At 38.4% G+C, this 17,831-nt stretch overlaps 1 protein-coding gene across 1 annotated transcript in view; it reads right to left on the bottom strand.

Moving 5' to 3' along the window:
* Window positions 1-17,831, bottom strand: part of PTPRZ1 (protein tyrosine phosphatase receptor type Z1) — a 108,639-nt gene that overhangs the window by 42,940 nt on the left and 47,868 nt on the right. Inside the window, exons 6-10 of the mRNA XM_054399978.1 lie at window positions 17,731-17,797; window positions 13,995-14,152; window positions 13,152-13,302; window positions 5,427-5,611; window positions 4,609-4,735 (exon numbers count right to left, since the gene is read on the bottom strand). Of these exons, the coding sequence (XP_054255953.1) occupies window positions 4,609-4,735; window positions 5,427-5,611; window positions 13,152-13,302; window positions 13,995-14,152; window positions 17,731-17,797 (688 nt within the window). The remainder of the gene's footprint in view (window positions 1-4,608; window positions 4,736-5,426; window positions 5,612-13,151; window positions 13,303-13,994; window positions 14,153-17,730; window positions 17,798-17,831) is intronic.

Consider the following 17,831-nt stretch of genomic DNA (forward strand, 5'->3'; position numbering starts at 1 on the left):
CATTTCCTCTGACAGCAAAAGCATGTAACACCACTACTAACTACAGAAGAAAGTATTCAGAACTTTCAGAGCTATACAAATGTTATCTAGAGTCAAAGCACACACTTGATTAGTTATTCAAAATCCAATTCTAACAGCAAATTAAAAATTGGTATATAAATTGGACTTCTCTCAAAGCTGACTAAAACACTATGTACATGATTCCCATAATTTTTAGTGGAGGTTGTGTAGCTACATCAAGTAGGGCATCTGGTGACTAACTGGAAAAAATTTCAATGTGCACACATGATATATCACAAGATTAAAGGCTGCCACTGTGAACAATTTAAGAACAACCCAAAGAGCAGAGGTCTCAACTATGATCACTTGGCCAATGTAGTATCAGAGCTTCTGAGACTTCAACAAACCGAGGCAGACAGCATGGCCCAAAAGAGGTCCTTCCTCTTACTAAGCACTGCTGAGAATAAGAGGGTTTAAACCCGGTTTGTGGATCACCTGGAGCCTGCAGAGACCTCACTAACCACATATGGGAGATATACAGACAGGCTGGGGAAAAGTCATGAGAAACACTCTGTCCTGTAAGCATCTCAAAAGCAAAAGGCTAAAACAATGGTCTTGAGTTTTATGAACACCGCATTTGTGTTGCATAGTGTACTGAAACTTTCCTCATTAAAAGTGGCTACTTCAAGGGCAGAATTCTTCCTGGAAAAGGGCCCATCTAATGCTTCTGCATGATTCATGCCTCACTTTAGCTCTTAACATGAAGATCGATTGATCTGGAGGTGACTGTAGTGAATTTCGTCTTAATTAAACTGGCTTATTCAGAGTAATTCTTGAAAATGAGTTTTAGCTTATGCTATATGTGAGTCAATTTTATTTCATGTCTTCATGGTGAAGATAACTTTTCTTTCAAAAATTCACAAGCGGGAGCTCCAAGAAATCCCCTTTTGCCTCAAGATCTATAAAGTAGATCACAAAACCAGTTTGGTGTTATAGTTGCAATCAGCAAGTTGCTCTGAACAAACATATTTCTCATTAGATGTTGACATTCTCTTATCTGATGTTTAATATTTGCAATACTAAAATATTATATACAAAAATATTTGAAATATTTACAACTGTTAATTCAGATGTAAGTAATTAGTAAATGTAAGTATGCTAATAAAGACTAATATTAGAAATGAATGGAAGTTTTCTTCATATTTTAAAATGATATCCAGAGTTGAGACAGCATCTATAGAACTTATTTATAGAGGACACTATACACCCATATTCCCATAGGAATCATACTAATTACAGGGGAGGGATTTTTCCCTGAAATTTCCTCCTCTGACACTTTCCGATGTACTGCTGTAGAAGTGTCAAAATAAAAGGACACAAAATGCCTTCAGTAACTTTTTGTCCATTTCACATAGGGAGCACCCCAAAGAAACTGTCTTTCTGAAACATGCAAACTGTTATATTTGATATTTTATTTTATTTTAAATTTAAAATGTAACTGAAACACTTCATCTGACCTGAAATAATCCTCCTCAATTTTGAAGCTTTTGGAAAAATAAAGGAAGAACCTGTCATGGTTTCAGTTGAATCTGCTGCAGATATTCAATACCACACTGACGTCATGCCAGATTCAAAATTAAAGTGCTGGCTGGAGCAAAGAATCATAGGCTTGAAGTTCAGATCATAACACGTGAGGCTTCCTCTTCCATTTGCTGCTCTTGGATTCTGGGTTTGGGGTGTTGCTCTTTTCCACTGAGCTGGCTGTGGGTTGGGGGATAGGGGGAGGTTGCTGGCTTCTGTTGCTGCATTTTCCTGTGCTTTTCTGCAAATAGGCTAAGGTAATTGTGCATAGTATTGTCTCATTTCTAGTAAAGCTCTTTCTCTCAACCACACTTTTTTTGTGTTACTTTCCTTCCACTCTGTGTGTGGGAAGCAGGGTTTGTGAGAGTGGGCTGTATTCACTTAGGACAGTCCATATTTGGTGTCCCAATGTGCGGCTCGAAAAGCAGGCTGTATTAACCAAGACAGTTGATTTTGGCAGGAGATGAAAGGGTTGGGATAGCAAAGGAGTATTCAGTTAAGGCATAAGACTTGTTAAGAGAGTTTTGTATATTTTTTTCCCCCCTTCTTTTTTTGGTTGAGATTAAGAGTTTAATATGGACTGTTCTGTGTTAAGAGTTTTACTGGAAGTGAGACAATATGATGCACAGATTCCTTAGCCTGTTTGTAGGAAAGTGCAGCAAAACACAGAAGCAGCAGCAGAAGTCAATGATCTCCCTCCACTCCCTGACCTGCAGCCTGCCCAGTGAAAAAGACCAACACCCCAAACCCAGAATCTAAAAGCAGCAACCAGAAGAGGAACCCTCTAATGTCTAAATCTAAATGTCAAGCCCCATGATACTTTGCTCCAGCCAGCACTTTCATTTTGAAGCTGGCATGAGAGTGGCATGGTACTGAATATTAGCAGCAGATTCAACCCAACCCATGGCAGAATCTTAGGTAACCTGAAGCTATTACAAATTTTCAGCACTGCCTGAAATCTGAAAAAAACTCCAGGTGTTTACACAGCTCAGTATGCAGATTATTTAACTCTACTTTTTACAATGCTTTATTGAAAACCAAGAAAATTCAGGACAAGAATATACATATATGTTAATTCACTTTAAAGCCACATTAAGGAGATGTACTTTAATGTTCAAATTACAGAAAACACAAAAATACCATTTTTATTGTTATATTTCTCATATATCCTTGCATTGCACTTTATCATTTCTTAAACAAAAAGAAATTAGCAGTGTGTCTGTGTGAAATAAGTTTCCCAGATTGTATTTTCAAAGCTCTTCCTTCGACTGAAATAAATGCAAAGACACTGCTTTGCATGACATCAGCAGAAATACAACAGGGATGCTGAGATGAGTGACTGGCCAGCTGCACACTGTCAAGACCCCACTCCATCTTTCTCTTGCTGAATTTGTTCCCCAGTCGTGCTGCTTGCAGTGCTGGCTTCACCACTACCCAGCCCCAGTGCTCCTGACTCTCCCTTTCAACCTCTGCACTCACCCCTTTCCTTCCAAAGGGAGTCATGGCACACAGAAGGGTGGTTGTATGCAGTTCATCCTTACAGCAGGGATACAACAGTAGCAGCAGGGCACTTTATGCTATGGATATTACCTACACTGGATTTTGTTTTGCAGTGTCTGTTTTTAGAGGTTCTAATGGGCAGTACTGCACTGACTTGATTTGTTGAACTATAGCTTATTAATGACAACACTATGCTGCTTGTTATTCTACATAGAAATAGACATAGGGGTATGGAGATCAACTGTCATCTGAGAAAATTCTTCAAATACAAACCCACCAAATTCTGGAAAGGAAGTGGAGGAATATAGTATCTAAGAGATACACAAATGAGAAACAGAAAAGTGAAACGCCAGGCAGAATGTCAGAACCTTGACATGGACTTCTTAGAAAACTGAAGAGAAATAAGAAAATCCTGGTAGATCTTAGCATAAGACTCCAAAATTGGTGGGTTTTTTGGTAATACTTTGTGTCTGAAAGACAAGTTAGATGTTAAATGAAAATTTACATGTACTATACCTGAACCTGTGTCCCCCTCTTTCAAGCAAACCCACACTATTATAAACCTATTGCCATTATTACTCCATAATTCATTTGGTAGAGAGTCATATCTTTCTCACTGCGACAGAATGTAATTCCCCTGAAATGAAAAACTGACCTGTTTTCCCAAGTATATCACAGCATTGCTAAGGACTTAATGAAGTGTAAAATCCAACTTATAGAACCCATAAATAAACAATAAGAATCCAGGCCCTTAGATATAAAAATGGTTTCTTGCCTGACCAGTCTTTGATTTTTTTTCCTGTGATTAATTACAGGGTTCTTAACTACAAATACAGCTCTCACTTTGACAAAAATTGGGTCTGATGCTAAAACTTCCACAGAATTTAAGAAATTATTAAGGACAAGATCAAGCTTCATGCTATAGTTTCAAATTATTTCATATTTACCAGCATCTGGAAGAAGTAAATCTGGCTGTGAAATCAGTAAGATTTGTTTGTTAGGCATTTGAATTTTTTTGCAAGCATTAAGAAGCAAGGGAATTCCATCACAACAAGTCCTTTGAAATCAAACTCCAAGTAGCCACAAGAAATCAAATTTCAAAATCAATTGGTGCTGATTTATAAGTAATTCATTTGGGTTGTATTATTATTTCCTTAATACTTTGGTTGCGTGGATTGATTTTGGGAGGATGGTTGGATAGAGAAATAATACCAAACATGGTTTTATTTCCCTACATCATATTGCTAAAAGATACACTTGTGAGATTTGAAATCAGGTAGGTGTTTTCCAGAATATTCTTAGAGTTAAATAAAATGAACATGCAGTCTTTCACAGGTAATGTTTACAAGAAATTACACCACGTAAAATATCAGTAGCAAAGAACATGCTGAAGGTTAACTGCAGTGATTTTGAAATTTCATTTTAGCATGTTTTCAGTCATGCATTTTAACTGGTTTGCAAACAAACTATTTCTTCAAACACAGATTTTCAGTTAAATGTGATCACTAAGCTCAAAAGACCACTTACCTGGGTCCTCTAAAGGCATATCAACGATGACTTGGTCACTGTATTTTCCATATAGACCATTAGAGCAAACAGCAACTATCTGAAGGACATAACTTGTATTGGGCAGCAGATTATTTAGAATAGCCCCCTAGAAGAAAAAAAAAAATTTTATCATTTCCTTGCAAATAATTGGAAATGATTGCACATAACTGCAATGTTAATTTTTTTCATAATACATTTTTCACATGAACTGTAAAGTTCCTTTCTTCTAGGATTTTAATCTATGCTTTTCATATTTTATTGTCACAAACATTTTTTCAGTCAGCTTTAAAAAATACCTGAAGAATTTTCACATGGAGGATACCAAACTATATAATTAATTTATGCTGAACTTTAGTTTAGGTAACATCATCTCTAAGTTATGCCCCTTTAAACAAGGTTAGAGAAACAGATCACATTAGTAAAATACCATGAAGCTTTAATTAGTAACCTAATGTTTATAACAGTACAATTCTACTGAGTCTTATTTGTTGTTTGTGCAGATCATTTCTTGCACATCAGTGAGCAGTGAAGTGCAGATCACTATTAACTGACTCAGGGTTTTATGGCTAAGGAGCTCCAAGCCTGACATGGTCATAAACTTTTGGGGATAGTACAGGCAAAACAGAAAAGCAATCTGCAAAACCCTAAAAGCTAAAAACAAAGTAAAATTCTTGTGAGCAGCAGCCAAAGAAGTAATTTTTGAGTCAGCTCCCAGCTACTGTTTAATCCCTTAAGATAATTAACAGTGAGTGTTTTCTATCACCCCTTTGTATGATACTTGAAGAGTTTACAGTTACCAAGTCCTGATACCCATCTGTCAGAAACTCATGCTTAGTTTGGTCTTCTCCATCCAACTGTTGATAAAACACAGCAAATCTTTCAATTGTGGTGTCGTATACAACCCGAGGCCTTTCCCATGTAACGAGAAGACTAGTATAATTCTTTGGATCAGATTGAACATTTTCAGGTTCTGAGCTGCAAACTGGAATAAAGAGGAAAAGAATATGCTTTTTATTAAATAGTACAAAAGACCACTAAGATCTTGAGCCATCTCCTGAGAAAATTAATGCAAGTGTTTCATGTGGCCATTTCCAACTTCCCACTTTTTCCACTTATCTGAGATGTCATGCACTATGAACAGAATCAATACCTTAACACTAGACTTTCAAAAGCAGGTTTTATTTGAGGACTGAGTCCATCTGTCCATGCCCCTCCCTTTTTATACCATATTTTGTGAAATATTAATATCAATTTCCCAGGAAAAAAATATAAACCACAAACCATAAAGATCCATATATATGTCCTGGGGATGAAAACCCCACTATTGCTCTGTCTTTATGGGTCTATCAGAGTAGCATTATAAGAGCTGCACACTCTCTCACCAGCTATAATAGACTGTAATCTATAGTAGATTGTTTTTAAATGTTAAAGGTAAACCTATCACACTTGCATGTCCTCTCAAGGATGCTTGAATCTTTTTATAGTACCTGAAGAAGAGACAAAAGGCAAAAGAGGGGAGGGTAAGAAATTATTAGGTTAGCAGATAGTGATTTCATGTCATATTTTAAGGCATCATTTAGTCATTTGCTGAAGAAGTCTGATCAGACTGCTGCAGTCCTGGGTCTGGCTCATGCACACTTGCTTTGAGAACCTGGAACATGTACTCCAGAAGCAGCCTGGTCAGGCAGCTCTTCTTGTGTGTCTCCCAGCTTTTTCCCTCTTTTCATCTTACTTAAGTAAGATGAATGTTTTGACACTGTTCTAAACATACAGGTGTACTGATCACAAATGTGCTGAAATTCTGTTGTTTGGTTTTTAAATTCCCTAGGTACCTGTATGGGGCTTAAAAATAATATATGAGGTCAAAGATAGACTATCTTGCATGAAAAAAATTACATTAACAGAAAATAGAAATTATTTAGCTGAAGCTGACTGAAAAATTACCAGTAAGTTGTGACACCCAGAAAAATAAAACACCACCATATACAGTTAATCATAGAACCATAGAAACATAGAACCAACCAGGTTGGAAGAGACCTCCAAGATCATCCAGTCCAACTGATCACCCAGCCCTAAGCAATCAACTAGCCCATGGCACTAAGTGCCTCATCCAGTCTCCTCTTGAACGTCTCCAGTGATGGCGACTCCACCACCTCCCTGGGCAGCCCATTCCAATGGGCAATCACTCTCTCTCTGAAGAACTTCCTCCTAACATCCAGCCTATACCTCCCCTGGCATAACTTGAGACTGTGTCCCCTCGTTCTGCTGCTGGTTGCCTGGGAGAAGAGACCAACCCCCACCTGCCTACAACCTCCCCTCAGGTAGTTGTAGACAGCAATGAGGTCACCCTTGAGCCTCCTCTTCTCCAGGCTCCTCTTCTCCAGGCTCCTCTTCTCCAGCTCCCTCAGCCTCTCCTCGTAGGGCTTGTGTGCGAGGCCTCTCACCAGCCTCCTTGCCCTTCTCTGGACACATTCCAGTACCTCAACATCTCTCTTGAATTGAAGAGCCCAGAACTGGACACGGTACTCAAGGTGTGTCCTGACCAGTGCTGAGTACAGGGGAAGAATAACCTCCCTTGTCCTGCTGGCCACACTATTCCTGATACAGGCCAGGATGCCACTGGCTCTCCTGGAAGAGAGTTGCATCATTCCTGGCTAGTTTGGGTTTGGCTTAGACAGGATTCTCCTCCCATACTCTCATCATCCTCTGTGCCAGTGCAGGAAACTAAGTCTTTGAGACACAGTACTGAAGAATGGAGATGACTGTTGAAAGCAATCACAAACTTTTGGTTCCCGTCTTGAAAGCACAGCAACTGGACTTATTGTGATGTCCCTGAAAAAGGGCCAGAGATCTCTGACATTTCCCATTTTATGTCCCTCTCTCACCTCTTTGAAACTGCACAGTTATTACACTTTGGTTGGAATGCTCAGAGTGGCTATCTGCCGCTGCCCTGGCTTTTGAGAAGTTCCATTCTATGTACTGAATTTCCTTTCACATGCACTTTAATATGTACTGAGAAGTCATATTATTCAGTCTATTGCTTCATTTATTACCTCATTTCTACAGCTTTAGTTAATTTATTAGACTTGTCAAAAGCACTGATAAGAGTACATGAATCTTTCAACAGTGTAATTAAATCTTACATATGAAAATGATTAGAGGAATATGTTTTTATTACAAAACTTTTAGGTTGATTTATGCATAAGTAATGATCATTCCCTATTAGGAATAAATGAGGAAACATATTTCTAAAAATCTCAGAATCTCTTTAAAACAAACTTTGAGCATCTAGCAAAAGCAAGCAGAACAAACTAACTAGGAAATTAAGAAAACAACTGTAGATGCTCCGGAGTTCTTGCAAAGGAAGCAAACACCACAATAAGGACAAGACTTTTAGTAGACAATACTGCATTTTGAAAAAGTCTTCCCATTGACTTTGCAATTTGCCACTTGAACACAGGAGGGCACTCAAACCCCTCAAGAAAAATATTTTGAAAACTTTTTCTTCCATTCTGTACGCTGGTGGGCAGTTTTGAGCAGCTCTGGTAAGAACTAGTCAATGGGAAATAAGCAGCGATTTCTTCTTATTTGTGTGTGCGTGAGGTAATGGTATGGGCAGTACTGGTCTGTAATTTAGTTGAACTCTGTAGCTTGACAGACCTTGAATCTACTGTGCTATGTATCTGACATGCAATTTAGTTGACATATAGTGTAAATTTAAAAAACCTCACAAACCCAAGTGGTGTACATTTCATTATTACTAAAACTTGTAATTCCACCTCATTTCCACCAGATGGCAAAAGGAAATCATTGGACCAGTAAAGATTATTCCTTTCTCAGTTCTGAGTGTTAAGGCAGGTGATTCAATTTTATTTTTTAATTTAAATTAATCAAAACACTTTTCAGCTATTTCTTTTCAAAAGTATTTGAAATAACACCCTAATTGCCTTTTTCACAGTATATATACCAAGTTTCTCTGTTATAAACCCTTCTCCACTGTCTTTTTTCATCTGTGAATGAATTTTGTTCTGAAATCTTTGACTATAGTCAGTCTAACTGAGCAGCATTATAAAACTCTCCAAGGGATAAGATTGGCTTACGTACTTTCACTCTACTTTTTTTTCCCAGATGGTTCTCCCAAATGTTTTTTTTTTCCCAAGAAAAATATTATCTTCCCTTTTGTTCTCTTCCTTTTGATGACTGGTCTTGATCATCCCTGCACTGATCTACAATATTCCTACATAACACTCATCTGCATATTATTTTACCTTGATTCTTTCTGACATTATCCCTTGCTCCTCTGATGCCTTTTCATCAGTCATCCTGCCTGTGCCCTTTCCTTTACTCTCCTGCCAGTTTTAGTAACACAGAAGCACTTTGCTTCTGCCTTTTCCCATTTTCCCTCTCCAGAGACAGGGAAAATCAAGAAGATCAAATAACAATTTACCTGATTAAAGACTTCTGCTCTGATATTAACTTTTAGAAAATCTGGGTGAAGAGGCCGCAAGAAATGGAGTTCTTGAGTCTGTTACTAGTCTAAAGTCACAGATAGTCAACTGGATAACAAGTCTTGAGCAGCAAAATACTATCACAGGAAGTCATAGAGACCCATTCAGGTCCCTGTTGGACTTTAATTAATATCTCTGCTTTACCCAGGTGAGTACTTAGATGCTAGTTTTGCATATCAGAATGTAATAATGAAGCAATCTTTACTTACTCTTCTGTAGAATAAAGTGCTACCCATGTAACTTTGGAGTTTTTAATCTAAATTGAGCTGCATCACCTAGAAGCACCAGGACACATTAGCCAAATCATTGTCAAAAACTGCCTGGGCTGTGTTTTTGGCAAAAAAAACCCCATTATAACATGCCAAAATTTGGCATGTTTATCCAGGATTTGCCTAGATTTAAGCTTCTCTGAGACTGACACAGCTGCAGTAAGTGTAGTTCTGAGATAGCACTTGGATAACTCAGGATTTTTTCTACGTTTGTTGCTTTCCTCTACTTTTAGTGGAATCTGGGTTTGAGATGTTTTGTCTTGTAAATCCAGGTTTTCAGTTGTGGAAGTTGTAAAGTCACTTCATTTGCATTAAGATATTCAAGGGAATTTTCAGTTCCCTGCCAGTGTTGCAAAAAGTAGTTCTTCAGTATTCCCAGTCTACTCTATTTCTTGAGAGAAATGGAGCAGTAGGAGGTGTTCATAGAGAGCGTCTGTCACTCATTTACTGGCCAGCCCAGCTCTAATCAGTGACAGATAGCAATGATGTGTGGCCAAGAAAGCTAAAAGCATTGTGGCTTGTACTAGAAGTAGTGTGGCTGGCAGGAGTAGGGAAGTGATCTTGCCCCTGTACTTGGCACTGGTGAGGCTGCACCTTGAATACTGTGTTCACTTTTCAGCCCCTCACTACAAGGAAAGACACTGAGGTGCTGGAGAATGTCTAGAGAAGGGTAACAAAGCTGATGAAGGGTCTAGAGCACAAGTCCTATGAGGAGTGGCTGAGGGAACTGGGGTCATTTAGGTTGGAGAAAAGGAGGCTCAGGGAAGAGCTTATCACTCTCTAAAATTACCTGAAAGGGAGTGAGTGTTGGCCTCTTCTCCCAAGTAGCAAGCCATAGGATGTGAGGAAACAGCCTCATGTTGCAACATGAACAATTTTATCACCAAAATGGTTATAAAGCATTGGTACAGGCTGCTCAGGCAAGAGGCTGTCCCCATCATTGGAAATTTTTCAGATGTATAGATATGGTGTTCAGGGACATGGTTTAGTGGTGGACTGGGCAGCGTAAGGTTTATGGTTGGATTCAAAGGTCTTTTCCAACCTGTAATGATAAGCGAGCTTGAGGAATTAAGTATCTCCCATGTCCTCAGTAAGGCAGTGCTGTTTGTACACCAAGGATGTTGAGGTTGTCACTCCGAAAATGTCAACAATATATTGTTGAAAGTAGTTTATAATTGAATAGAAAGATTCTTTTAGCCCTCTAAGGAAACTTACCTCTGTTTAAGAAATGCTGTGTATTAGTAACAGGAATAAATCAAGCACTTAATCCCACTGCCTAATGAGAGTCTACACTGAATCCAACAGGAGAAAATTTGGATTCCAGGCTTCACAACAGAAGATAATTTTTCAGTTATCTACTTGAGTATGGCTTACTGTTGCCATTAATCTTACATTGCTTAAAGGGATTTTAAAGATTACTTTTTCTCTGTTGACTACAAGAACTCTGCAATATTAAATATGGAATATATAAGACTATTTCCTCCTGGCATTCATGTTACAGTTTTTATGTATCAGCATTAAGTTTAGTGATTCCTAGGTGATGTTATTTACCTTCTATTAAAATGAAGGTGAAAATATAAATGCTCTAATGTTGCAAAATAAACAAATCCTATAATTGCATTTGTTTGCATATATATACATGTGGGTGTACACAAACATGTATAAATATGTGTACATGGTGTTGTTACATTTACATAGTGCATATAAATATTTACAGAAATGTGAAACATATATATAGAGAGGATTCTATCTCTCCTTTTTTATGGCAAACCCAGAATTTGTGTTTTCTTACTTTAAATTTCTACTTTGGAATAAATGCTGCCACAGTAATGTGAGTGCAGGACACTTTTGCTATTACCTCAGTGACTGAAACCCATTTCTTCAGTATTATAGAAGTCCACATCCCGAGAAATTTTGGATGCTCTGTACAACGTATTTCATCATTACATGAAACAGATGCACATTATAATTTTAAATGACATAAATCAGTGTAAAAAAGATTCTAATATCCTTATCTGTATGAATATCAAACCCACACATAAGAAAATACACAGCATCTGATACAGTGCAGAAATGGGACTGGTTGGAAGCAATCTCCCAAACAGTTTTAATGCACACACTGCTTAGGGCAGTACATGGAAGGCTCCTTCAGGTGTCAGCACATGGAGTGATCAGAAGGAAGCAGGGGCCTGTCTCAAACAGCATGATTCAGCTTTTCTTTTTGTCAGTCTCTATGGTAAAATAGGATGGCACAGCTGACAGTAGCATCCTTTATTGTAGTGACTGAGCTCCAGGATTAAGACCAAGGTCACTGTTGTGATGCAAACACCTGGGAAACAAGTGAACTGCAGATGGCAGAAGAAGTTTCAGCCTGTCTTCAAAGGTCCTTTGCCTATGACATTTCTTCACTGTAGATTGATGCCTATTTATGCAGGATTGAGAAGATTAATTTCCTTCTGACATCTACACATGAAAAGGTCGTATGTATGACTGTCTCCCAGAGACTTTAGTTAAACAGAGGGATTTGAGGAAGCACAATCATTCTTTAAGTTAGGCCAAATCAACAACATCCATTGTTATGTCTATTTGGAAACAGAAATGTATTTAATTGTGGTAACTTGCTTGACTGCTGCAGCTCAATTCCACACTCCTGCAAGCTTCAAATTTTCAGGTGCTAATTAGTATGTAAACAAAACCCCACTGCTAAAAGAAGTATCTCTTGGCTTAGACCAGTGCGAAAAAAAATGCATATTCTGGGCACACATCTTGAGGTGTTCATGACAAGCTGAGGTCAGTACAGGGGTGTCACAGCCTTGGTTATGGAAATGGAAAGCAGTGAAGCTATCCTTTGCAGGGCTGTGGCGAAACAGTGTGATATACCTGTGCAGAGAGCTCAGCCCTCCAGCAGTTCTGAACAACAAACATCTGCTAGCTTGCACACAAGTTTCATACATGTGATCCTTCCAGCAGGGAAACAAATACTCTCCCAACCAAGGAGAATTAAAATGAAACCACACTTCTTTCTGATCTGAAGAACACCTACATCACACGTTTCAGTCATCTATGTCTAATTTAGCATAGAGCAATACAACTGACTTTAAGAATCTATAGGCATCCCCCCCCAAGTACCAACAAAATGCTTCGAAATTAGATGCTTACTACTTATTCCTCTGTGCTTGTGAGCAAGAAATCATCGACTTCCATACTTAGTGATAGACTTTGGTCCCCATTACACAACATCCAGTGATCATATTTCACAAACTTCCCTGAGGTTTTAGGTAAAACACAGAACAGACACTGGCTTCTGGGATTCTTTCCATCTATTACTTTCTCAGTAGATGAAGTGAAATGAATTTGGTGACCTTACTTCAGCCTCTGTTGGAAAAGCTTCCACATTACACAACAAAGAGCCAAATGGGTTTGTAAAACAAAATCCTCCTGCAGCCCCTGAAAAGGCAGTTTTGTTTAAGTCTGTAACACATTAAAAGGGCAGTACAAGAAAGCTTGAACTGATGTGATCTTCACTGAATGTTTGGTCAAGACAAGCATTTAATTTTCCACTCCATTTAATCTGACATGTTTTATGATTGCTATTTTTTTTTCTCTGAAGTGATAGATTTATGAGTAATAATACAGCCTGCTACTTTGTACACAATGTAAAATGAGTATCTTCATATTAGGATGACTCTTTCACTGAAAATTGTCTTTCAACCTGTGATGAGAGGAATGACTACTCAGTAAATACCTGCTTCATGAATTTCTTCTTGTCCAGTGTAAGAGGAAAACACTTGCCCAAAGAACTTATATTGTTGCTCTCGAAAGTTGTTTTGCAGGTAGTCCATCAGCATAACATAGCCAGACTGCTGCATTGTAAGGACTTCACAGAATACAGTTAACTACAAGAGGTGAGAAAAAAACAGAAGTCAGAAGTCACAACAAATTAACTACATTCTCCTAACAGGCAAAAAAAAATGGGAAAAAAATGTTGGGTGAGGTCTCCCAGTTGAGCTCTCCCGAGTGGCATTAACCTGTGTTCCACTGTACCAGGGGTGCCTGAACTGCAATGTACTGTTCAGGAAGCAGCCTGTCACAGACACTTGAATATAAAGAAAGGGGAGCAGAGAAGCAGTCTGAGACAAACTTCTGTGATAGCAGAGAGTCAGTTTGGTCTGCACAACCCGAGGATGTAGCTTCCACAGCATCTAATGGTTTATTCCACCTATATTTCTCAACCACTCTGCTGTTGGAGCTATGCTTTGCCCAGTCACCACCATGTAGCTAGGGGAGTCAGAAAAGAGCTTTGCATTCCTCTGTCTGGGTTAGAAGCCTGGACAGCCTGCAGAGTTAGGCAGTGTGTTCTTACTCCCCTCAAGGCAAAAAAACCCCACTCAGAATCTAGTCATGAAGTAGGAAAGGGAAAATATAGCACACTTAAGTAATATACATTTATTTTTCATTTAATGGCTGCATGAAAAGAAAAGCCAGGATTTTGGGAGGGCAAGGAGTATCATGAGCTTTTACCATATGCTCAGTAACTGCTTTTCTTTGTTATAATGTACAATTGTTTGGGTTTAATACAAGTAGTTACCTGGTCTTCAGAAATACTAATGGTGTCTTTAAACACAATCCATTCAACTGTTTCAGAGCAGGGAGGAGCTGATAAAGACCCATTGTAAGTGTAATATTTGTCTGTTGTATTCGGCAAAAGGTTCAGCAAAATAAATGGTTCTAAAGCAGCCTGTTTTCCTGAAAAAAAGGATAAAGTTTCTAGAGTCAGACAGTTAAAACGCAGAAGCAATGAATAAATAGAAATCACACACTCAAAAGCTTTACCATTATAGGAACATGGTAATTCTGAGGCTCTTCAAAATTTGACCTCCAGAGAGACTAGCATACAAATAAATTGCTGAGCTTTTTCTGTTTAGTTTGAATAAGTACTGCTCACTAACAACTCTGTTTACTTGGGAAGGTGTAATGAGTTACTCCAGTAATAAATAATCAGTATATTGGTTCACAAGAATTTGTTCACCTGCAAGCCCACTTGTAAATGCCCAAGATGCCAAATCTTGTCTCACCCACAAACCTCTAAAAAGTATGTTAAATCTCTGGTCTTGGTATCATGTGACATGTCTTCAAAGCCTCTCTGAATTTGATGAATCTGTTGAGCTTCCTACAGGACCTTAATCTCCGCAGGAAATCACTGCCTGGGGAACTGTTGCTGTGTTAAACCTAAGAGTTATATTGCTCATAATGCCAGAAGTAGAATTTCAGTGGAATGTGCTTTTTTTAAAATGGTGATAATACAGTGAAAAAAGGTAACAGTGTTATGCAAAGCAGAGAAGGATGCAAAGACCTCCTCTGCATCTTTGCTTTTCACAGGACCATTGTGCTTATTGTCCCGTGAAGACAGTAGCACACCCTTCACGTCAGCAGTTTACCTGGTACCTGTCAGCTGAGAGTATGCATGAGGAACTGCTAGGAATCCACCCACAGAAAGCTACAATCATGCCGGTACGGCAGTATTGTCCAGCAGCAAAAATCAGCAGAAGTAGTACAGACTTCCTCAGGATAGATTTTTTTCAGTCTGTGATAGTTATCAATCTTGTGACAATTTTCTGCTTTATTGTCTGACACATCCAAAATATTTGTTTTATTCACCTTAGAACCATGTAGATCCTTATACGTCTTTTTTTTAATCTGATATTGCTCATTTTAAATTTCCCCCTATTTGGTAAGCATTCACTTATGAACATCTAATGAATTTTCAGACTGTGCATCAACTTGTGATTCTACAGGAACATTATTTCTTAAGCACTGTACAGATTTCTGACCTGTCTTTGTCTTCATAATTTCTCATTAATTTGGTGAGAGAACAAATCACATGAACAGTTTACTACAAATCACTGATGCATTTCTTTTGTACAGTGACAGTTCTACTGCGTTAAAGAGCTGGCTCCTCTCCTTTTTCTTATTGATGTGTCTTGTAAGTAGAAGTATCAAGCAAAGCCCATCTTTCTATTTCTCCTGTCAACATGTTAATCACCCTTCAGACAGAAGCCATCATTGCTATGTGGTATGTGTCTAGTTAACACATTCTTCCTTAGTGAAAATGGTCAGTCTGTTTTATACAGATGGTTAGGGTCATGAAACTTGTAATTTATAGTAAGAATTCTGCTATATAGTTTGCAATTTTGAATTGTAGAATGACCTTTAATGTGATTGACAGCCTAAATTCTAAAATAAAACACCTACAAAGAATGATGAGAAGCAGAGTGTCTAGCAGGAACAGGACTGCTCTTCTGCAGAGCTTGAGAGCTACGAAACTGAAAATTCAAATCAACACGCCACAGATATGGCTGACAAGGACAGATCATGTACATCATGGACAAGGACAGATCATGTGCTATTCACTTTTATTCAGGAGGAACAACTTGATTTAGCAATGACCTCAATTTTCAGAGCTCATTTACATTCTATTCAACAAAACAATATTCTATTCATTGTTGAAGTTCCATGTAGTGGCTGTGTCTTGAATCTTGCTTCTGATAGTTTTATAGCTCCTTCCAAGGCTAAAGAAGAGCATCTGCCTTGATGTATTACTCATATTCTTTCATGTTTCATCGAAGACGGCATACAAAGATAATGAATTTTAACTGCTTTATATTGTCCCCTTCTCTGTCTTTGCAATTTATAAAAATTGCTCCCTTTTATATTTGTTGAATGGTGTTTGTTTTCTGGAGAAGAACAGTCTTGATTTTAGCATCATACTTTTGAAAGCATTTAAAATAGTATACTAAAACCTTTTTACACTTTCAACCTCTCAATTTTCAGGGGCTTTGCAATGCTGAGGTATCATTGTATATATATAAGAAAACTGAGATGAATGTAGCCATTTACTTAATGCCATGCCTGTGATGTAAGAAAACATCTCTTGCTCAAGAAGTGCTCATTCATGTTTAGTCTTCTGCTGGGACACTGTAAAACTGAGTTAGAAACACAGCCCAGATCTCCTCATATACCACCCTAAAGTCCACATGCTCTGTCATAAACCCACAAGGAATTCAAAAACACTGAAATGTTTTTGGTTTGAATAATATTAGGTCAAATATAATAGAATTGGAGTATTTCAGATTTATACAGGAAGTCTCTTGCTTATATCACACACATTGGATGGCTGCAACAAGTTATTTTTCTTCCAACCACATATAAAAATCCAGAAATGTATGACTAAGAAAACTCACTAAATAAATCAGGCAATTCTCTTGATTTAGCATTTAAAGAGTTGCAATTTCCTCATGACAATTATATTGATTCATTTGCACTTACCATTGTTAAAAATATTCAGACTTGGGATAAATAATTCACAAAATCTCAAAATATCTCAAGTTGGAAGGGATCCATAAGGACCTTAGAGTCCAACTCACTGCTCTTCAGAGGACTAAAACCAGACCAGATGACTAAAAGTGTCATCCAGATGTTCCCTGAACTCTTATAGACTTGGTGCCATAACCATTTCCCAGGGCAGCCTCAACAATCATCAACTACCTTCTCAGTCATCAACTACCTTCTCAGTGAAGAACCTTTTCCTAATGTCTGATCTGAAGTTCCTCCCCTGCTGCAGCTTCACTCCCTTTCCTCGTGTCCTGTCGCTTGTCCCAAAAGAGAGGAGATCAGCACCTCCGCTCCCTCCCCACTGCTTCCTTTGAGGAAGCTGTAGACTGTGATGAGGTCACCTCTCAGCCTTCTCTTCTCCAAGCTGAACAAACCAAGCAACTTCAGCTGCTCATCCAAAGTCTTGCCCTTAAGGCCTTTCACCATCTTGGTCACTCTCCTTTGGAAGCACTCTAATAGTTTGATGTCCTTCTTATATTAAGGCATCTGCACTGTGCACAGTACTCAGAGTAAGGCCACACCAGTGCAGCAGAGTGGGACAGTCACCTCACTCAACAGGCCAGATATACTGTGCTTGATGTAACCCAGGACACAGCTGGCTGTTTTTGCTGCCAGGGCACACTGTTGACTCATATTCAACTTGCCATCAACAGAAACCCCCAGATCTCTTTCTGCAGGGCTGCTCTCCAGCCTTTCACTCCCCAGTTTGTACATATAACCAGGACTACCTCATCTCAGGTGCAGAATCTGGCACTTCTGATGTCAAATTTCATACACTTGGTGACTGCCCAGCTCTTTAGTCTATCCAGATGACTTTTGCTGCTTCTAATAAAATAGGCATGGCTGAGCTCTGGAGAACCATGTGTTTCATAATTACATTGAAATGGAATTTAATCTAATCAGTAATCAATAAAACATGGAGGCAGACTTACCGAAACGACTAACACTATCTACTCCATTAATGATTGGATGATAATCTGGATTATCTTCTGGTCCAATCTGTTAAAAAGAAATTGCATTTTCTTAATGTCAC

The sequence above is a fragment of the Indicator indicator genome, chromosome 3 (genome assembly GCF_027791375.1).
Source record: "Indicator indicator isolate 239-I01 chromosome 3, UM_Iind_1.1, whole genome shotgun sequence".
Classification (NCBI taxonomy): domain Eukaryota; kingdom Metazoa; phylum Chordata; class Aves; order Piciformes; family Indicatoridae; genus Indicator; species Indicator indicator.